Genomic DNA, 20,295 nt, shown 5'->3' on the forward strand with positions numbered 1-20,295 from the left:
AATTTAAAATTGAGAAAGGAGTTTGACAAGGAGACACAATATCGCCGAAGTTGTTTACTGCTGCCCTTGAGGAAGCTTTCAGAAGATTAGACTGGTCGCAGAAAGGAGTCAATGTGAATGGAGAGTACCTAAACCATTTACGATTTACAGATGACACTGTGATCATAAGCCATGATCCCAAAGAATTAGAGGAAAATCTTAATCAGTTATGCAGAGTTAGTAAGGATTTCAGACTAAAGATGAATATGGTTAAAACAAAAGTAATGATGAACAAGTATGCCACAGGAAGGGATAATCATTGAAGGAGCAGAAACTGAAAGAGTGGATTCGTATATCTTGGACAAGTCATTAGTTGTAATAATGATATATGGCTGGAAGTCAAGAGAAGAATAGATTTTGGGTGGATAGCATTCAGGAAATATAGCCACACACTGAGGAGCAATACCCCAATTTGTTTGAAACATAAAATAATGAATCAATGTATAATCCTCCCCCCCACCATGTCTGATGGAAGTGAAACTTGGGCACCTACTAAAAGAATGGAAGAGAAGCTGAAACTACACAGCAAAGAATGGAACAAATTATATTAAAAATCAGACTGTTGGATAAGAAGAGAAATACGTGGATTAGGCAGCAAACTCAAGTATCAAAACAAAAGAACTGAAATGGACTTGGGCAGGACACAACTCATAGTCATGACATGAGGACTATGAAAATAACAGAATGGTACCCAAGAGGAGCTAAGAGAAACCCTGGAAACAACAGTGGAGATGGACAGATGAAATTCAAGAGTTTGTGAGCAATAAATGGACGGCCATTACACAAAACAGAAAGAACTGGGAAGTTGCTGGAGAGCAGGGCTGGCAGAACATGGTAAGACTGGTAAGCAGGGCATAGGGTCGTTAAGATCTGGGGACACCAAAATTGGAAATTTTTATTATAATGATATTTAATAAAAGTATTTCAAGGGTGCCAAATACATTTTGCTTAGGGGCACTAAACACCCTAGGGACGTGCCTGCTAGAGAGGCCTTCATCCTGCAATGGATTGGAAATGGCTGATGATGATGATAAGCAATCAACCACCTCAGACCATAGTGAAATAACTTTTACCTTAAAGAGATAAATAGACAGCCAGATACAGCCATATGTTTTGATACTTAAAGAAAACCAACTGGCAGACCACATATGAAATTCAAAACCAAATAGAACAGCAGCAGACTCAGACCCATAACAACAACAACAACTATAGCACAGGTGAACACACTTAAACACCACAAATATGCTTCAAAAAGCATCCAATCTAGCAATACCCAAAAGAAAACCGAATAAAAATGTTGTTCTATGGTTGTGCCTGAACTTGATATACTCCCGCGAAGGGTGCACCAGGACAGGAAACACTTCCAGAGAGCAAGGGCAACTTGGCCCAAGAATGAGGTTGGTGTTGTGAAAAATTCCTATAGGACTCTCAGAAACTCATATACTGCTCTAATGACAAAAAATTATGTTGGTAGGCCTTCGTGGGGACATCCGGTAACACCAACCTTGAGGTGGTCTACAGGATTATCAACAACAAATTGCCAAGAGGTGACATGGCGAACTCCACAATTAAGGAGGTTGGAACCCTAACTCACACTTGGGCAGACTCTGTAAATAACATATTAGATCATTTATTACAGTTCGAGAACCAGGGGTTAACCCAGGCTCAGAGTGACATAATGGCCAGCAATTTAAATTATAGCAATATGTCAATAGAACCACCCTTCACCATGGAAGAACTTCAAGCAGCACTCTTAAAAACTAAAAACAATAAGTGCCCTGGACCTGACTTAATTGAAATAGAAACCATTAAAAAGTTAGCAGAAATTTCACCTGATACTCTACTTAATTTATTTAATCACTGCTTAGCTAAGGGTTTATTCCCACAAACATGGAAACTAGCTATAATTAGATTAATCATAAAAAATCCTACTGAACCAAAATCATACAGACCTACATCTTTATTGCCTGTTCTAGGAAATATAATGGTTACTCCTCAATAGACTTAATTAATATTATACTGGAGCCAACCTAAATTCTGAACAGCAATTTGGTTTCAAGCAAGGGTCCTCAACTGATGATGCCAGGCATAGGGGTGCCTTAAAAGAAACTTTATATATATATATATAAAGAAAATATAAGAAAAAAGTATATTATAAAAAAAATAATAAAAAATAGAATGCAAGTAGAGTGAGAATGCAGATTATGAATGAAGTAAATGTGTGTCTCTCCTACCCCTTCACCTGGTGGGTTCCCCATTGCCAGCTAACATATCCCAACCCCAGGAGTGGGATGGGCAGCTTGACCTTCCTACTGGATTCAACACTACTTGGACATGACAACCATCACCAACGAAGACATTTTGCGGCTTCGCTACCAACAGGCCATTGGCTATCTGAACAAGGTACTCTAACCTGGTTCCCTTTAAAACCCCATCCCCAGGCAGGGGACACTTGCTTTCTTGCATCACATACCACTACTACTACATTATTAGGTACTAAAAGAAATAATTCTACCTACCTTTGACATCTATACTATTAAATGTCACATATACCATATGATTTCCTGAATTTGAAGGAATACAAGTTACTCGATATATTCCATTCCCTCTCTCATCAATTTGTAATGGCACATTACATCCATTATATTTCATTTCAATTTTTACTTCTCCCCATCCTGCAGAACTCGCATCACACGTGAAAGTTAGTTCTCTGCCAACTGATGATGGGCTTAATCCCAGTACCTGAAATAATATTTATTGGTAATTTATAGAATTGCAATACGAAGTAAAATACCTACATTTTAAGTCACATCTTAAAAATAGAATCAAAATGAGTAAGTTCTGGTAATGCAGCAATGTTGCTTTGTAACAACAATGAAGCATGACCTCATTGCAGCAGTGCAATACTAGTAAGAATTTCGTCACTGGGATTTTAAGTTATGTTATTTCCATCCTTCCCCAAACTCACATCTGGTTCAAAATCTTCAGTGTCTCAAAAGTCAAAGATAGTTTTCTGATGAAGTTAAAACAACCAGGAAGAGATAGTTGACCTCTGTCAGTAAGTTTTTGCTGACTGAGAGGTCAGCAAACCAAGTCTTTTTTTTTTTTTTTTTTTTAATGTAAACCATAAACACGAGAGGTATTAGAACCTATAGTACTTAGTACCGTGCTTGGGTTAAAGCATGGTTGATCAGAATGCAAAAGCTAGTTAAGCATTAGACAAAATTAATCAGGTTAGGTGATGCCTGTGTAGAAAATGATAAAATAAAATTTTAAAAATTACTTTTTTTTTCCTATTTTTATTTATCTCTAATTCTTCAAAAATTATTGTAAGTGATAACCAAAGCCATTTTTCTTACATGGCATTGAGCAAACTAAGTTTGCTACATAGTGTGCTGATCTCGTATTGTGGAGACACCGTTGCACAATGAGTTTCCTTGGTACCGCATTACTCAAAATAAAATGCACTGCTCCCATGAAGTATAAGGTGGGGCAAGAAAGTTCCCGGATGGGTGTGTGGGTTAGTTGGTTGGTTGGTTGGTTTGGGTTTTATTGGTGCACTGTGCCAAAACCAGGTCACATAAAAGAAAACAGTTAAGCTTTCAGTGACCTAGCGAATTAGGTCACTATGTCAAAATATATAAAAATACAGCTATAAAATATTTAATAAAGAAATAATCAGAAAAAAGGTAAATTTTAAATACAAGTAAAAAAGTTTGATTTTGAATAGATAAAGCAGCAGACACATGCTGATAATCGGATAAAACCTGATTGAGTGTATAAAGCTCAGCCAATGACTAAAAGAGAAAAAAAAAAATAACACATTGTTTTAACTGATTGCCCTTGTCTATAACAATGGCAATCAGTTAAAACATTACGAACAGTTAAAAAGGTGCCATCGCATCTGCAGGAGCTGGGTCAAGTGTAGATGAGGACTAAATTTCATCCTCGATAAAGCCTGTAGTATACTTCGTGAGTTAATATACACCATGCATCTTTGGTAAGTGGATTTTAATGTGGTCGAAGACTAATTCTATAGCATACAACTCAGCTGTGTATATGCCACATTTGGTTCCCAGAGCTGAGTTCCCAGATAACACTATATCTGAAGCTTCCTAAGATATAGTGTTATTTAAGAAGATGGTAGCAGATCCCACAAATGATTCTGACTCAAGCCACTGGTGAAGACACGCAAGAAATCAGAGTATGCTGCTCAGTGTGCAGCATCCAGTTGCTAGTAGACAGAAGTAGTAAAAGTTGGGGTGAGGGCCTTACCATGAATTTTAATGGCGAGGTTGCATAGTGGTATGCGAGCATACCAGAGTGGATCCAGTTACCATGTTAACTCGGCAGCATTGTCTACTGATTCTCTTCGCAGCTCTCAGACACAAATACCAAAGAGACAAATGGCAGTCTGATGGATGCTATAGAGTTTTTCCCATAGTGCTTCAAAGATGGATGTCCACATAGGATTTCAGTAGGGTTGTCTGGCAAGGATTTCAGTTTGAAAGTATAGTTTAGTGATAACTGCTTTCGTTGAAGTGACAGCTGTGGTTCGTTTCCTCTGACATATAAACTGTGGACAGGGGATGTTCAGAAAGCTCCAGTAACAATGCTTTGTTTGCTATTTGGTTTTTAGGAGCATTAGCAACTAAGGCCATATTGCTCCAGGAATATGCGCTGGTCATTCCCTGACCTTTCCACATCCTCTGTATTTGGTGGTGATGGGCTCGAACCCCGGTTTAATCAAGAAGCGTGTGCTATGCTCTGTTGCTCCTTCCCACCTGGCTACAGAGGCACCCCAGTAACAATGCAGATGGCTTTATGGTGAACAGTGAGGTCTAGCCATTGAAGTACACTGTTTCTGGCAGATGCATAGACTTGGGACCCATAATTTAATTTAGACCAGACAAGTGCATGACAGAGGTGGAGTAAAAGTGCAGCAGTCTGCTCCCCAATTATTAGACAAGATGGCTCATAGGAGGTTCAATCCCCTTGTGCACTTTATCCAGAGTTGATGGATATGTGGTAGCAACTTATTATCAAATATAAGGCCCAAGAATTTGTTCTTAGGTGCTACTAGAATGATGTTTTGTCCAAGCTTGAGTTCTGGTTCAGAGTGATGGTTCCATTTGTGACAAAAGTGTATGCAGGCATTCTGAGGCACAAACCTGAAACTATTAGTAATTTCCCAAGAGTAGACATGGTCAATGGTCAATGCCATTGATGACATTGCAGAGCAGCAGATATCATCTTTTAAGGACAAAAAAGGTGATACCGGTGTACACATTGGCACTAATGACATTAAGTGTAGGAGATCTGGGGATTTACTAATCAAGTACAGGTCAATGTTGGAAAAAAAAGTTGCAAATTAGGGTTAAATTTGAAAGTGTCTTGCAATCCTGCCCACCCACAATAGGAGAGAGTATATGATGAGAGCCCTGTCAATCAATTCAGTGCTGGAGAGACTGTGCAGGGCTCATGGGGTAGAATTTTTCTCAGCGTGATCTGTCCTTGTTAACAGGAGAGATTGCTTCTCCAGGGATGGGATACACGTAAATAGAATGGGTGCAAGAATATTTCCTGATGCTATTAAGGCAATGTTAGGTGGGTCAGAAAACTGCTAGCTTGGAGGGATTCACACACTAATAGATTAACAGTAGCTGCAGGCAGATGCAGAAATGATTCTTGCACTGCTTCGATTGGAATGAGCAGTAACCTGGAAAGCCAGTCGCTGGGAATTTCAGGAACTGCTGGGGGGGGGGGGGTTCATGAAACAAGTAAATACATGGGCTGTATTAGAGTAACTAAGAGTAAGAACAGATGCATGTATACTTGCATGTACACCAATGCTAGGAGTATAATAAATAAATTGGATAAATTCGAAGTGCTGATCAAGGCATCAAAGGCAGATATTGTCTCTGATATCCCAACAATATCTGCCTTTGATCAAGGCATCAAAGGCAGATATTGTTGGGATATCAGAGACATGGTTTCGCACAGATATAAGCAGTGCAGAATTGGAATTTGGGGAGTACAATGCGTACAGAAAGAACACAGAGGGAAGGAAGGGAGGAGGGATTATGCTGTTAGTTAAGAAACACAAAATCTAAGGAAGTGCATCCAGTTGACACAAGTGGACAGTGCAATGTTGAGTCAGTTTGGTGTGACATAAGCACTGGAAAAGCAAAAATGCGGGTAGGAGTTTGTTATAGGCCTAATGAATCTGATGTATACAATGAACAATTACACAGAGAAATACAGTGGGCCAGTATCTCAGAGTGTCTTATAATGGATGATTTTAAGTTCCCAGATATAGACTGGAACTTGTGGGTTGGTCACTTGCACACTAGCAAGGCTTTTGTGGATTTATTGGATGATTGTTTTCTACAGCAGCATGTTAGAGAGGGCGTAACACTCGATCTGATTATCAGCAGTGATTATTCATGAATTAAGAAGTTACAGATAAAGGAACCACTAGGTGGCAGTGATCACAGTGTACTGATGTGGGATTTACTTAAAGATGTAACTACCAACATCACAGGTAAAGGGAAAGGTTTTTGCTTTCATAAAGGCGACTATAGCGGTCTCAGAGATTTTTTAGGTTCTGTACAGTGGGACCATCTGATGATGTTACCAACAGCAAATTCTAAATGGGAAGCATTCAAGGAAGTAATTTAGGAAGCTACTACGCTTTTTGTTCCGACTAAGAAATACTGCTCTAGGTTCAGACCCAAATGGATGTCAGATGAACTAATGAGACTCGTGACAGAGAAGAAAATGCATGGGATGCACATAAAGTATCAGGTGACACAGAAGCCTATGGTAGATATAAGCAAGTCTGTGATTAAGTCACAAAAGAGGTTGAGGAAGCAAAGGCAGATTAAGAAAATTCCTTGGAAAAGGATGCAAAGAAAAACAGCAGACTTCTTTACTTATACAAACTGTAAAAGGAAAGGGATGAATCAGATCGGTCCACTTGATATCAATGGTTTGATTGTAGATGATCATTCTCAGATACCTGCCGAACTACAGTGAAACTTCCCTTTAATGGACAGCCATGGGGAATGAAAATCTGTCCGTTAGAGAGAGTGTCCGCTAACAAGAAGTCTGAGGGAGAAAAAAAAAAAAGAAAGAAAGAAAAATCGTTAAACGTTTAATGTAAAATTAAATTATATACAGATTTTGAACAATATTTTTGTAAATAATATACATACAATTGTGCTATGCATATTATGACTTTATCTTAAGAAAAATACATACAGTAATCACTTATTTTCTTCTGCACCTTCTTCCGGCTGATAATTTTGTTTTCAACATTTGTTTGGAGTGAAGAAACCATCGAAAGTCCTTCAGTATCTTCTTCAGCGGCGAAAAACATTTTTAAACGATTGATTTGTATGAGCGCTTCTTCTATTTTCATCGGTGGTTCGTCGTTAATATGTTCTTCGACAGAATGACCTCCTTCCATTTCTTCATCCTCATGAGGAACTTCTTGAAAAATATTGATGATAATGTCGTTGATATCTAGAGCACCATCTTCTATAGTGAGGTTCGAGTCTATATCTTTGTAGCCAGGGTCACTTGTAGCGGAAGTATCGTACATTATCAATAGATGTTGAAGTTCTTGTTCTTCTTGGTGCTCCACATTGCTGTTCACAACTTCAATTTTTGTGTTTGAGAAGCCAGACTTAACAAAACAGTTCACGACAGTTTTGTTTTCTAATTGCGTTTACTGAAGAGGAAATCCATTGAATCGCATCTAGGATGCTGATTTTCTTTGCAAGGTCACTCGCACATGTTACATCGTTCATGTTTGCAATGAGATGTCTTGAAACACGTTTTCTGTAGTGAAGTTTAAAATTTTTTATTATCCCTTGATCCAAGGGCTGACACTCTGCAGATGTGTTTGGTGGCAGAAAAACAATTTGAATGTTGGACAATTCAATGTGCGGGTGAGATGCAGCATTATCCATGAAAAGAATAATTTTTCTGTTTTGACGAATCATGTTTTGGTTAAAGTGACTTATCCATTCGCTCCTGATATCTCGTATCATCCACGCTTTTTTACTAGACTTCCAGTCAACATTCAAAAGATTCAACTTTATGCCCTTGAAACAACGAGGATTTTGTGGTTTTCCTATAACAAGAGGTTGTTCAAAGTCTCCCAGCATATTTGTACACAATAGTACAGTCAAGCGTTCCTTAGAAATTTTTCCGCCCTGGCACTTTTCGTTTTTTAGACTCATTGTTTTTTCAGGAAGAGCTTTAAAAAACAACCCTGTTTCGTCACAGTTGTAAATATCCTTAGCTTCAAAATCACGACACAACTCTTCCAATTTGACGGTCCACTCTGTTACAACCCCAGTATCAACAGATCCGCCTTCACCACTTACGGTTTTCCAAGAAATTTTATGCCGAGTTTTGAACTTGTCTAGCCATCCCACAGAAGCTTTGAACTCATTTACTCCCATAGATTTTGCAACCTCCAAAGCCTTTTCCCTAATAATAAGCCCATTAATGGGAATTTTTTTAGCACGTGTGCAACAAAACCACTCATACGTAACATTGTCAATTTGAAGTCCAACAGTTTTCGGGAATGATTTTTGAACGTGATCATTTCCGTGTTGCCAAAATTGTTTGAGCAGTTCATTTTTTTTCTTTAGGATGTCGCTTACCTGCGACTTCCCGATTTTAAATTTTGCAACAAGATTGCGAACACTATTTTTTTGCCGATCATACGCATTAATGAGTTCGACTTTATCTTTTAAAGTTAAATGTTTACGAGAAGACATTGTGCACTTCACACGACACTGAACAAAACTGAAAACTGAAACTCAAAAGACGAAAGGCCGACCAAATTCATCCCGCCCCCTGCACACACCGAATTCATCAGAAGTTTTACACTTGCCTTAAAAATTCTTGAAAAAGGGTTTACAACCACGACGTAAACCTTGATAAAATTCAGAGAATCGGAAATAGAAAATAGATTGAGGCGATATGTGGAAGAAAAGTTCCTAGAAAAAGGGCCGTGAGCTCTCCAGCAGTCCGTTATGGGGAGACCAAATTAAGTGTTAATCTAAACGAAACAGTGCAGATTGCCTGTCCGCGTCTGTTACAGAGAATGTCCGCTAGACAGAAGCTGAAAACACGTTAAAACCAATGGAGGTGAGTTGAGGAATTTGAAAATGTCCGTTGTAAAGAGATGTCCGTTAACGAGAGGTGTCCGTTAGGAGAAGTTTCACTGTATATGAGTATTTTGCATCTACGTTCACACATGAGGAGTTATTCGAGGAGGAGAGGGCCAGATGTTTATCAAACTCTAACAGCAGGTTAAATTATTTTGCAATAACTGAGAGCAAAGTGGAGGAAAAATTGTTGAAGTTAAACATAAGAAAAGCAACTGGGGTGGATGGGATCTATCCTATTATATTAAAGGAGGCAGTAAAGGAAGTAAGCAAACCCTTAGCTATAATTATGAGAGCATCCTTAAACTTGGGGGAAGTTCCCATGGACTGGATATGTGCAAATGTATCTCCAATTCACAAAGGGGATCAAATAGTGAATTGAGTAATTACAGACCTGTTAGTTTAACTTCTGTTCCAGGTAAAATAATGGAGTCACTGGAGAAAGAAGCACAGCAGAATCATCCAGACAAGAAAGCAGTAATAATTCAGACACAGCATGAGTCTGTCAAGGGGAAGTCTTGTCTGACCAATCTGACTGGATACTATGATGTGGTCACAAAGGAACTGGATGCAAAAAATAATTTTGATATCATATACTTGGATTTCAGGATAGCTTTTGATACCATTGCATATGGAAGACTACTATACATGCACATGGAAGACGACTGAACAAATTGGAGCAGTATGGTATTAAATAAATAAATAAATAAATAAATCTTTATTGTGAAGTAGAATTACAGCACAATATCCCATCACGGCGACGAGCGCCAGGAGTTCACATATAGATAATATAAGTACAAATTCAAATGGCTGTTGAATGCAACAGCCATTTGAATGCAAAAAGAAATACAAATACATCATAAAAACAAAGAGCTGAACACAAATAAAGAAAAACAAATACAACTTGGCAGTGATTCAGGTTTCAAGAGCTTTGATAAAGTTGTGTCTGTCCTTTTTACTTATTATGGTGTCAATGTCGGCGTCCACACGGTTGAGGGCAGCGAGCATCTGCTTGGGCAGAAATCTTTCGGTGAGTACAAGCCTGTTGTGGTGAGCCACAAGTGCTGGTACCGACCTTAGGCTTGGCTGTGGAATCCTCCAAGAGCAAGCATTCCAAATATTTGGAGATGATATTTGGCCTGAGATGAGTTTGGCTGTGAAGACCAGCCTCTTTTCAACGATCAGGAACTTCAACCTCGGGATGTCGAGTGCTTGTGCCATCATGGTAGTTGTGGTAGCGGGAGGTAGCCGAAGCTTGTTATTTGCCCATTTCAGTAGCCAGTATTCAGCAGTGTACACCCGCTTAAGGTTTGTATGTGCAGCAGAGGCCCATATTTCTGCACCATAGAGAATGGCAGGGTAGACGGTGGAGGTGATGAACCTTTTAACAGTGGCAGGATGTTGGACGTGTAGCAGCTGCTGCTTTGAGATCCACCGTAGACGAGAAAATCTGGTACTGAGTTTGTCAATCTGGTTGGCAAAGGACATCTTTTGGTCGAACAGAACGCCAAGGTCTGTGTGCGAGGGTACGTTTGGTATTCGTACCCCTGCGAGTGAAACGTTGAGTACTGTCGGCATAGATTTAAGGGAGAATATAACCTGAGCAGACTTCAGAGGGTTGATTTTTAGATTGAAGTTTGCCAGGTACAATTCTAGATCCTTAAGTTGGGAATTGATCCTGTTGCTGAGCTTGGCGGGGTTGTCGCCAGGGTTAATTGGAGTCAGCAGTCAAGTTGCTATAATAATGGTTGAAAGGATGGTTAAGAGGAAGAAGACAGAGTGGTGATCAATGGGTACTGCTGTATGTGAACTAATGTTATTAGTGGTGTCCCTCAAGGTTTGGTGTTAAGCCCATTGTTGTTTTGTATATTTATCAATGATACTGATAAAGGTATATCAAGCTTAATGTCAAAGTTTGCAGATGATACAAAGGTTGGCAGGGTTGTTAATAACAGTAATGATAGTGTGCTACTGCAACATGATCTGGAAAGGCTGAATATTTCTTAGTAACAATAAACATACAGGTGCTAATATGCGAAAAAGTCTGTTCGTGAGAAAAATAAAAAATAATTACAATTAAATATGGGCACACAAAGTGACATATCAGTAACTTATATTTCAGTCATGGAGAATCTTCATGTTGTGACTGTCAAAGGAATCTTGGAAAACAAAGATAGGATTGACTTCATGTTACTATTTCATCTTTATAATATTTGTTTCATATAAACTGCTACAATTAATAGAACTGTATTTTGTTAAAAAATTCAATTACAATAATTTCAAATTTTGTAATTTCATAATTTACTAAATTTGCAAAATTTAGGAAATTTTGTAATTTCATTTTTTTTAAATATTGACTTAATTTGTTGTGTTGTAGTAATAGCACAGTTTCATGCAATTAATGCCTCCACAAACTTTAATTTGGAGAAATTAATTCTTTCATCTTTCTATTTTATGTTACAAACATTTTTCTGAAAATTTAAGTTATAATTAATGAACTTTTACATTACAACTAATAAGTATTTTTAGTGGCAAAAAAACATTAGATTTTGAAAAATTTAATTATTTTTAAAAACAACGAAGAAATAAAATTAATAAACATGGCAATCTACTAGTACAAGGTCAGCATTATGAAACTCCATACACAACTCAAATGAGTACATTTTAAAGTTAAAATGTGGGACCTGTCAGGCTATGTAATATCACTCTTATTACAAAACAGGGTGATACTACTGCCAGGCTAAATGTATTGTTAATCTCTTTCATGAACATTAACTTACTGATGCACACAAACAATAGATTGAATTCCGCCCAGCTAAGGATGAGAAAAACAGGTGACTCAAGGTCACTCACTCGACTTCCCACTCCATTCATTATGGAGCTATAGAGAAGAAAGCCTAGTGAGTGATGTAGAACCAACTGTTTTCTTCGCTCTGCTCTAATTATAATGGCAGCAAAACTAAAACATAGTGATCCTTGTTTACTACAGATAAGAAAATGATTGAATTTTCCACACTACATCAAAACATCATATAAATTGACATGTAAATACTGCACAAAACTCGTTATAATTACTCTTTAAGAAGAAAAGGTTTTTTTTTCTTATCCTCCAATGTAAAAGTATTTTTTCTCTGAAGCACATCGATTGATATTCTGTCTGATACTGCATTAATTTAAATTTTACATTATAGTATATTACAATATTTGCTCTGACTTATGTTTTTTGCCATTTATTCACAAATAGCTGTCATTCACATCTTAACACTAGTACTATCTTTTGGTCATTATAAATGTTTACATATCTAAACAAGTTAATAAGTTCATTAGTGTTTAATTTTCAGCAAACTGCACTTCTCCAAAACTGCTCAATCACTAAGTATAGCTCTCTAAAGCTGTTGTTTCTCAATCCCTGAGAATGCCATATTTTAAAGAGGTGTGTGTGTGTGTGTGTCTTGCATTTATTCCCAATAGGGACAACCTCTCACAAGATATCTTTTAAGATCGAATGAATTAAAATATTATCAAGCTATACTCATACTTTACCGAAGAAACATAATTAAACTTGTTGCCATGTGTAATTTACATGAAATCACACATGGCAACAAGTTATAATTCTAAGAATCGTATTAAATTCTTACCTTAACTTGCATAGGATCATATACGTAGCAAGTAAATGGGCTTCCATGAATATGTTCTCCCGAGTATGTTACCATAATTTTCCATTCTCCTGAAAAATAAAAAAATAATTAAATTTAAAAACAACTGTTAAAAATACACTCAGACAAGTTAATTTTAAAATGTTGTCTCTTTCCAGTAGTTCTAGAAATTAGTTTGTTTTTTTCTAACATAATAATATCTAGGTGCCCAATATCCTGAATCATTTCCATAATATTCATATCCTTTGGTAACTGATTTGGAAATTACTTAAAAAATCCAAAAAATAAAAATAAAATGAGACAAAATTAGCCAGTTTGAGAAAAGCTGTTGATAATGCTGGCACCCATGATAACATCTGAATGTGTAAAGTAAATGGTATAAAACTACTTAATAAATATTGTTCAATGAAATCTCTTACATTCCATAGTTTAAAAGAATACTTTTTATAAATGGGTAATAACTTTAAAAGTGCACTCCTGTATTCAATACTATAAAGTCCATATACAGGATGAATATGTACATATATGTGTCTATAATAATAGATTTTAAAATCTTTCATCCAAGCCATTTTTCTCAACTGAATAACTACAAAAAAAAAATAAAAAAAAAAAAAGAATTAATTTTATAAATTTAAATCCAAACCTAATAGCCAAAATTTACACATAAAAACTAATAGTTTTTGAGAAAATATATGACAAACTAAACCTACCAAACTATCAAAATACCACAATATCGAGAATTTCCTGCACTGCTGAGCATAATTCTGAAAAAACAAGCAAATTAGCTCAATTTGTTTTTTGTGGCTATGGAGAATTCCACATTTTGTCAATACAATCAAAATAATTAGCAAACACTTTTGTGTTTGCTAATTATTTTTCTATTCTTCCTCTTATTGTGAACTGTTTTTTTTTTTTGTTCCCCCCCCCCACGAATCTTTACTCTTAAGTCTTATCATGACATTAGATGAACGATGTCAATGTTCAACAATACTCTGTATTAGGTTAATATATATCTATGATACCATTGTTAGACATAGGCAATGATAAACTCGGAGATGCAAATCCTGGGCCATTGCTATCTCTTAACGTTTCTTTTGATACTTGAAACCAATGTCAAGGAAGATATTAATGTAATACCCGTAGCCTTTATTAATGTTATGAATGAAGGCATTATGTGAATTGATCTAGAACTATACATTTCTAATGTTGTTGTTGTGGAATTTAATGACACATAAGCTGCCAGTGCTATACTGTGTCTTTCAAATGATTAATATGTTTTAATTTTATTGTAATAACTGTTATATTTTATTATCTATTCCTATATAATTTTGGAGGGTAAACAGTTCTTTCTTATTAGGATCATCACCAAGAATCTGTAATAATGTTAAAGATGACTGTGCAATGATAATTGATTTAAATGTGCTTGAGCGGATATTAAAAAGGTAAGGGCAGTCCACTAATAAATAATGAACAGTCAGTTGTACATGACGTGATGTACATTGTGGAGTGCTGTTACTAATTAAGAGAGATATAGGTGAGTGTGCCCAATCCTTAGACTTGCTAGAATTACTTCTTCTCGCCTGCTTTTCTGGAAACTGGAGAGACATAGCTTCAGGTCTGCTTTTATTCAGTAAAGTTTGTTTCTTGGACAACCTTTCCTGATTGTTGACCAGCTCTTATAACATGCTTTATGGATAATATGTTTGTAATAGGTATATGGAACTTGAAAGGTCTGTGAAATAGAGGTATCTGGTTGCTTGGCTGCAAGATCTGCTCTTTCATTTCCTGCAATCCCAGAATGCCCCAAGATCAGGCAGAATGTCACGGTTTGGTTCAAATTATTGCAAGTATGCAGTTCAGCATATATTTCTTTTATTACAGGGCGAGCGGAATTGGTATTACTATTTAGAGCAGAGACAGCACTGACTAAGTCAGTGTATATTAATGTAGGCATAATTAAAAGTTCAATAATCTGATCCAGAGCCAAGTTTATAGCATAAAGCTCAGCAGTGAAGATACTGCATTCTATTGGTAATGAAACAGAAGTGGTGAATGAAGGGAAGACTGCTGTGGCACCTACGTGGGTCTCGGTTTTTGATCCATCTGTATTGATTTTACAAACCTGTGAGTTAGAAGTAGAGTAAGCTTCATGTAACTGTGAGATATTAGAGGGTGGCAAGGTGTTCTTTCTCCACTGTTGGAAACAGTTATCATAAATTGCAGTAATATTTGTCCAAGATGGATCAGGAAGTGTCATGTCCGGAAATATATTGCCGATTTCTATATTCCATGATTGAACTAATTCTCTTAGTCTAAGTGGAGCAGGTCAGTTTTCATTTGGTATGTTTGATTCAATTTTGACAAGTAAATCTAGAGTAGATCTGTTTTTACGGAAGCCATATTGGTGATCAGAAAGGTTTTGGGAGTCTAGAATTCAGGTGAGTCTCTTATACACCATCCTTTCAAAGATTTTGCCCAAACAGCTTGTCAACGATACAGGTCTGTAATTCTGAACTAGAGAAGGATCTTTGTCTGGTTTTGGAATAGCACAAATATAGGAATGACGGCATTACAGAGGATATTTTCTGAGAATATCCAGTTATAAAACGGTAATAGTATGTAGAGATCGGCTTCAGATAGATGCTTCAGCATACTGTAGTGAATTCAGTCTGGTCCTGATGCACTGTTCGGAGATTTGCTCAAGGATTCTTTGAGCTCAGCTGGAGTAAAGAGCTGGTTATACACAAGTAAGTCTAGTTGAAAAATTAAATTTATGACGTTCTTCATCAGTTTAAATACATTGAAAGATTACAAAAGAGGAAGAGGCAGAAATGTTATAAAAATATTCTGCTAAAGCATTTGCAATATCAGCTGGGGAGGAGAGGTCCTGCCCATTCCATTGTATTATCGGAGTTTGAAGAAGTAGAAATTTCCTATTGAGAGCTTGTATTTTTTTTTCATATAATTCGAGTGTCAGTGTTTTTGTTAATAGTTGAGGTGAAGTTAACATGTTGACTGCCAAGGCTTATTTGTGGGTAAACTGGTAGTAGTAGTAGTGGTGGCATGTGATGCAAGAAAGCAAGTGTATGAGCTTATGCAGCATCAGCCAAAAAAAAAAAAAAAAAAAAAAAACACACACACAATTCCCTCCAAATCCTGCCCAGTTCCTCCTTAAATTTATTCAACCTATCAACTTCCACAACGACAGATGGAGTTTGTTCCAGCAATTAACCGCCCGCTGGCTAAAGGCAAATTTCCACACATCTATTCTACATCTGTCCTTTCTTAATTTGAATTTTTGCCCCCTTAGGTTTGTAATCTGAACAAGTTGAATCACTTTGGAATCAGAATTCAGCGTGCTCAACCCATTCAAGGCCTTATACACCTCAATCAGATCACCGCGCAGGTGCCTAGTCTCCAGCCACTGCAATTTGCAGAAATTAAGCCTCTCTTGGTAAGAAGATTCCCCTCACCAATCTTGTTGCCCTTCTCTGTACATGCTCAAGTAAATCTACATCATTCCTAAAATGATGCCTCCAGACGTGTACGCAGTACTCAAGGCGTGGCCTGACCATTGCCTTATACAGAGGGACAATCACCTCCTTTTCCCTGCTAGCAAAATTCCTATATATCATTGACAAAACCAATGACCTGCCTTGGCAGCCTGTCTGCATTGCACAGAAAACTTCATATCTGACTGCACAATTACTCCCAGGTCTTTTTCATTTGCTAAGTGTGGTACCACACAGTTGGTACGTTTCTCTGGGGGTTACTTCTACCCATATGCAGTACTTTGCATTTGTCAAGGTTAAACTTCAGTTGCCACTTCTTAGCCCATCTGCCCAAATTATCTAGATCCTGTTGCAGTAGCACACTGCCATTACTGTCATTAACAACCCTGCCAACCTTTGTATCATCTGCAAACTTCGACATTAAGTCTGATATACCTTCATCAATATCATTGATAAATATACAAAACAACAGAGGACCTAACACCGAAACCTGTCAGACTCCACTAATAAAATTAGTCCAAGAAGAGCAGCACCCATTGATTACCACCCTCTGTCTTCTCGCACTTAACCATCCTTTTATCCATTGTAGCAACTTACCCTTAATACCATTCTGCTCCAATTTGTACAATAGTCTTTCATACGCAACAGTGTCAAAAGCTTTCCTGAAATCCAAATATATGATATCAAAATTATTTTTTGCATCCAGTTCCTTTGTAACCACATCATAATATCCTATCAAATTTGTCAGACAAGACTTTGCCTTAACAAACCCTTGCTGTGTCTGAATTATTGCTGCAGTCTTGTCTAGATGATCCTGCAATGCATCTTTAACCAGTGACTCCATTATTTTACCCGGAACAGAAGTTAAACTAACTGGTCTGTAATTACTAGTGTCACACTTTGATCCCCTTTGTGAATTGGGGATACATTTGCACTTCTCCAGTCCGTGGGAACCTCCCCTGAGTCCAAGGATGCTCTCATAATTATGGCTAGGGGGGTTTGCTTAGTTGCTTTGCCACCTCCTTTAATATACCTGGATAGATCCCATCCACCCCAGGTGCTTTTCTTATGTTTAACTTCAACAATTTCTCCTCCACTTCGCTCTCAGTTATTACAATATCATTAAGTATCCTGCTACAATTTGATAACCTTCTGCCATTTTCAAACCTTAATAATTACTCATGTGTGAATGTAGATGCAAAATACTCATTCAGTTTGTTTGCTATCTGAGCAGGATCATCAACAGTCGAACCATCGATGTCAAGTGGACCAATCAGATTCATCCCCTTCCTTTTAGAGTTTATATAAGTAAAGAAATCCTTGCTATTTTTCTTAGCATCTTTTGCCAAGGATCTCTCGTAATCTGTCTTCGCCTGACTAACCTCCTTTGTGACTTGATTACAGACTAGCTTATATCTACCATAGGCTTCTGAGTCGCTGGATAATTTATATGCATCCCATGCATTTTTCTTCTCTGTTTCGAGTCTCGTTAGTTCATTAGATAACCATTTAGGCCTAAACCTTGAACAATATTTTTTAATAGGTATGAAACCTTTAGTAGCATCCACAATTAATTCCTTGAATGCTTCCCACTTAGAATTTACTGTTGGTAACATCGTCAGTTGATCCCACTGTACAAAATTTAAAAACATGTTGACTGCCAAGGCATATTTGGGTAAACTGGTCTCCGATGCCAATTTGAGTTAGGCATGTTAAATTATTAAAACCCAAATTACAATATATATTCATCACCAAAACTCAAAAAAAGCTTATTGTTGTAAAAAAAATGCCGTGGGAATTATCTTGTAGTTGGCATATGTAATAGAAAATTCTTCACGGTAGCCAACTACGAGTTAACTCGATGTGTTGTAACTTGCAGAATTCTCTGTATATCAATTTGTGCTGTGCATAAATCTGCTCTGCAGTGACACAGACTTTGTCGTGTACGATGTATTTAGTACTTTGTTAAGTGTTTTTTTTTCAAAAAAAAAAAAGAACCTAAAACATGGATAAGAAGAGACCACTGACTGAAGAAGAGCTTGAGCTCTGTGCTAATATGAGTGATTCGGAATTTGAAGAGCTATTTGATGAGTCTTATGGTTCTGGTTCATAGATCGATTGGATCAAATACTCGCATATTATTTAGAACTAAGAAAAACCATTAGATGTCCGAAAAAAACTGCATTATATATTATAGAAATATATATGCATAATGCATACATCCTTTTCCGTCAAGTTACGGGTTTCTCCGAATTTCTGACATTTTTTGGTGGAACCTGTAACTTAACAGAAAAGATACATTGAATCTTTGAATGGAAAAAGAATTCTAAATGTTCCAAGAAGATTAGGTCTGAACGTAAAATTTGTTATTTAGAATTTCAGTTGGCTATACCACCAATTAAAAAAAAACCATGCCCGACTAAGCAGTGTCAAGTATGTACGAGAAATAAAAAATGCCGCGGAACACGCTATTACAGTCCAGTGCACTAAGAGAAGCTAGCTCTTTGCGAGAAGAAAATATATTTTTTTGTGAATAAATTCTGTTTTTTGACACCGTGGTTGATTTTTCATTCTTATCCCAGAAGCCAACTGTCCATCAGTTGTACATATTTGCTACAAATATACTCATAGCTGCGACTGACAGGCAAGTCATACCAGTCCGAATTAACTCATAGTCAGCATTCAACGTGTTAATTGAGGAATCACGTTTTGCTTTCTTCCTAATTTGTCTTGCTACTGCTCAGAATTTTTTGTAAACAATTAGGTTGGCAGTAGTTGGGAATTTACAGATCTGGTTCCACACACAATTTTTTTCTCGTTTCGCTTTGGAGCATTCTTCATTCCACCACTGACTGTGGTGTACACACCTGCACTGGTCAGATTTTGGAATGGAAATTTCTGCTGCAGATAATATATGGCTGGTAATGTGATTAGTTACATCATGAATATGTTGTTGTTGAACATATTGAGTGTCAAGTAAGAAACAAGTGGAGTAGTTTTCCCAGTCTGTTTTATGAAAGTTACAAGAAGTACAGCCTTTAAGACATGACACGACCTGTGTTTGAATTGAACTGATGATAGGAAAATTATCACAGTGGAATGGATCAGTCAGCACCTACCATTCCATGCTTGGAAAAAGAGATGCTGAACATATGGATAAGTCTATGGCTGATGTAGCACCTGTAGGTAGTTGAATATGAGTTGGAGAGCCAGAATTTAACAGAATCAGGTTGTGGTTATCCAGGAATGTTTCAATTAACTGGCCTCTTGCATCCATGGTGGAAGATCCCTACAATGGGTGGTGACTGTTGAAATCACCGAGTAAACAGAGAGGAGATTGTAGTTGTGTAATAAGATTGTCAAGTTCAGTCCGAGAGCAAGGATAATTCGGTGGAATATAAATAGATGCAAAGGTTAATGATATTCCCATTGTCATCCGAACTGTTATAACTTCTAAAGGGGTTTGTAATTGGAGATGTCTTGACAGTATGGTATTTTTGACAAGTATTGCCACCCCTCCACGAGCAGGAGTGCTGAAATCCCTGTCTCGCCTAAAACATAGTGTAATTTTTTAATTTCAGAGAAACTTGTAATGATAAAAAGGTTTCTTGTAAGCATACACCTACAGTATTAGTTTTAATTAGGAAATCACTCGGGTCATCTATATTACTGCGTAATCCTCTACAGTTTCATTGTAGGAATTTATTCATCAGTTGGACTGTTTTTTCTGAGAATCTTTCTGTCTGCTTAGTTTTTATTTTTCATTTCTAGGAAATGATTGGGCATCCTGTATCCATGGTGTCATTAGCATGTAACTCTAGTACTGTGTCGTCATTATCTCATTGAAAATCCATTTCCATGTTGCTATTGCGTGATTTCGCTTTCTTCTGATTTTCAACA

At 37.1% G+C, this 20,295-nt stretch overlaps 1 protein-coding gene across 2 annotated transcripts in view; it reads right to left on the minus strand.

The window, feature by feature from the left end:
• Positions 1-20,295, minus strand: part of jbug (filamin-type immunoglobulin domains fbug) — a 1,114,928-nt gene that overhangs the window by 861,120 nt on the left and 233,513 nt on the right. For both annotated transcript variants that reach the window (XM_090381438.1, XM_090381439.1), the window contains exons 10-11: positions 12,866-12,954; positions 2,559-2,781 (exon numbers count right to left, since the gene is read on the minus strand). In XM_090381438.1, coding sequence (XP_090237564.1) covers positions 2,559-2,781; positions 12,866-12,954 — 312 coding nt within the window. The remainder of the gene's footprint in view (positions 1-2,558; positions 2,782-12,865; positions 12,955-20,295) is intronic.

The sequence above is a fragment of the Mastigoproctus giganteus genome, chromosome 9, assembly GCF_048544385.1.
Source record: "Mastigoproctus giganteus isolate SK-2022 chromosome 9, ASM4854438v1, whole genome shotgun sequence".
NCBI lineage: Eukaryota > Metazoa > Arthropoda > Arachnida > Uropygi > Thelyphonidae > Mastigoproctus > Mastigoproctus giganteus.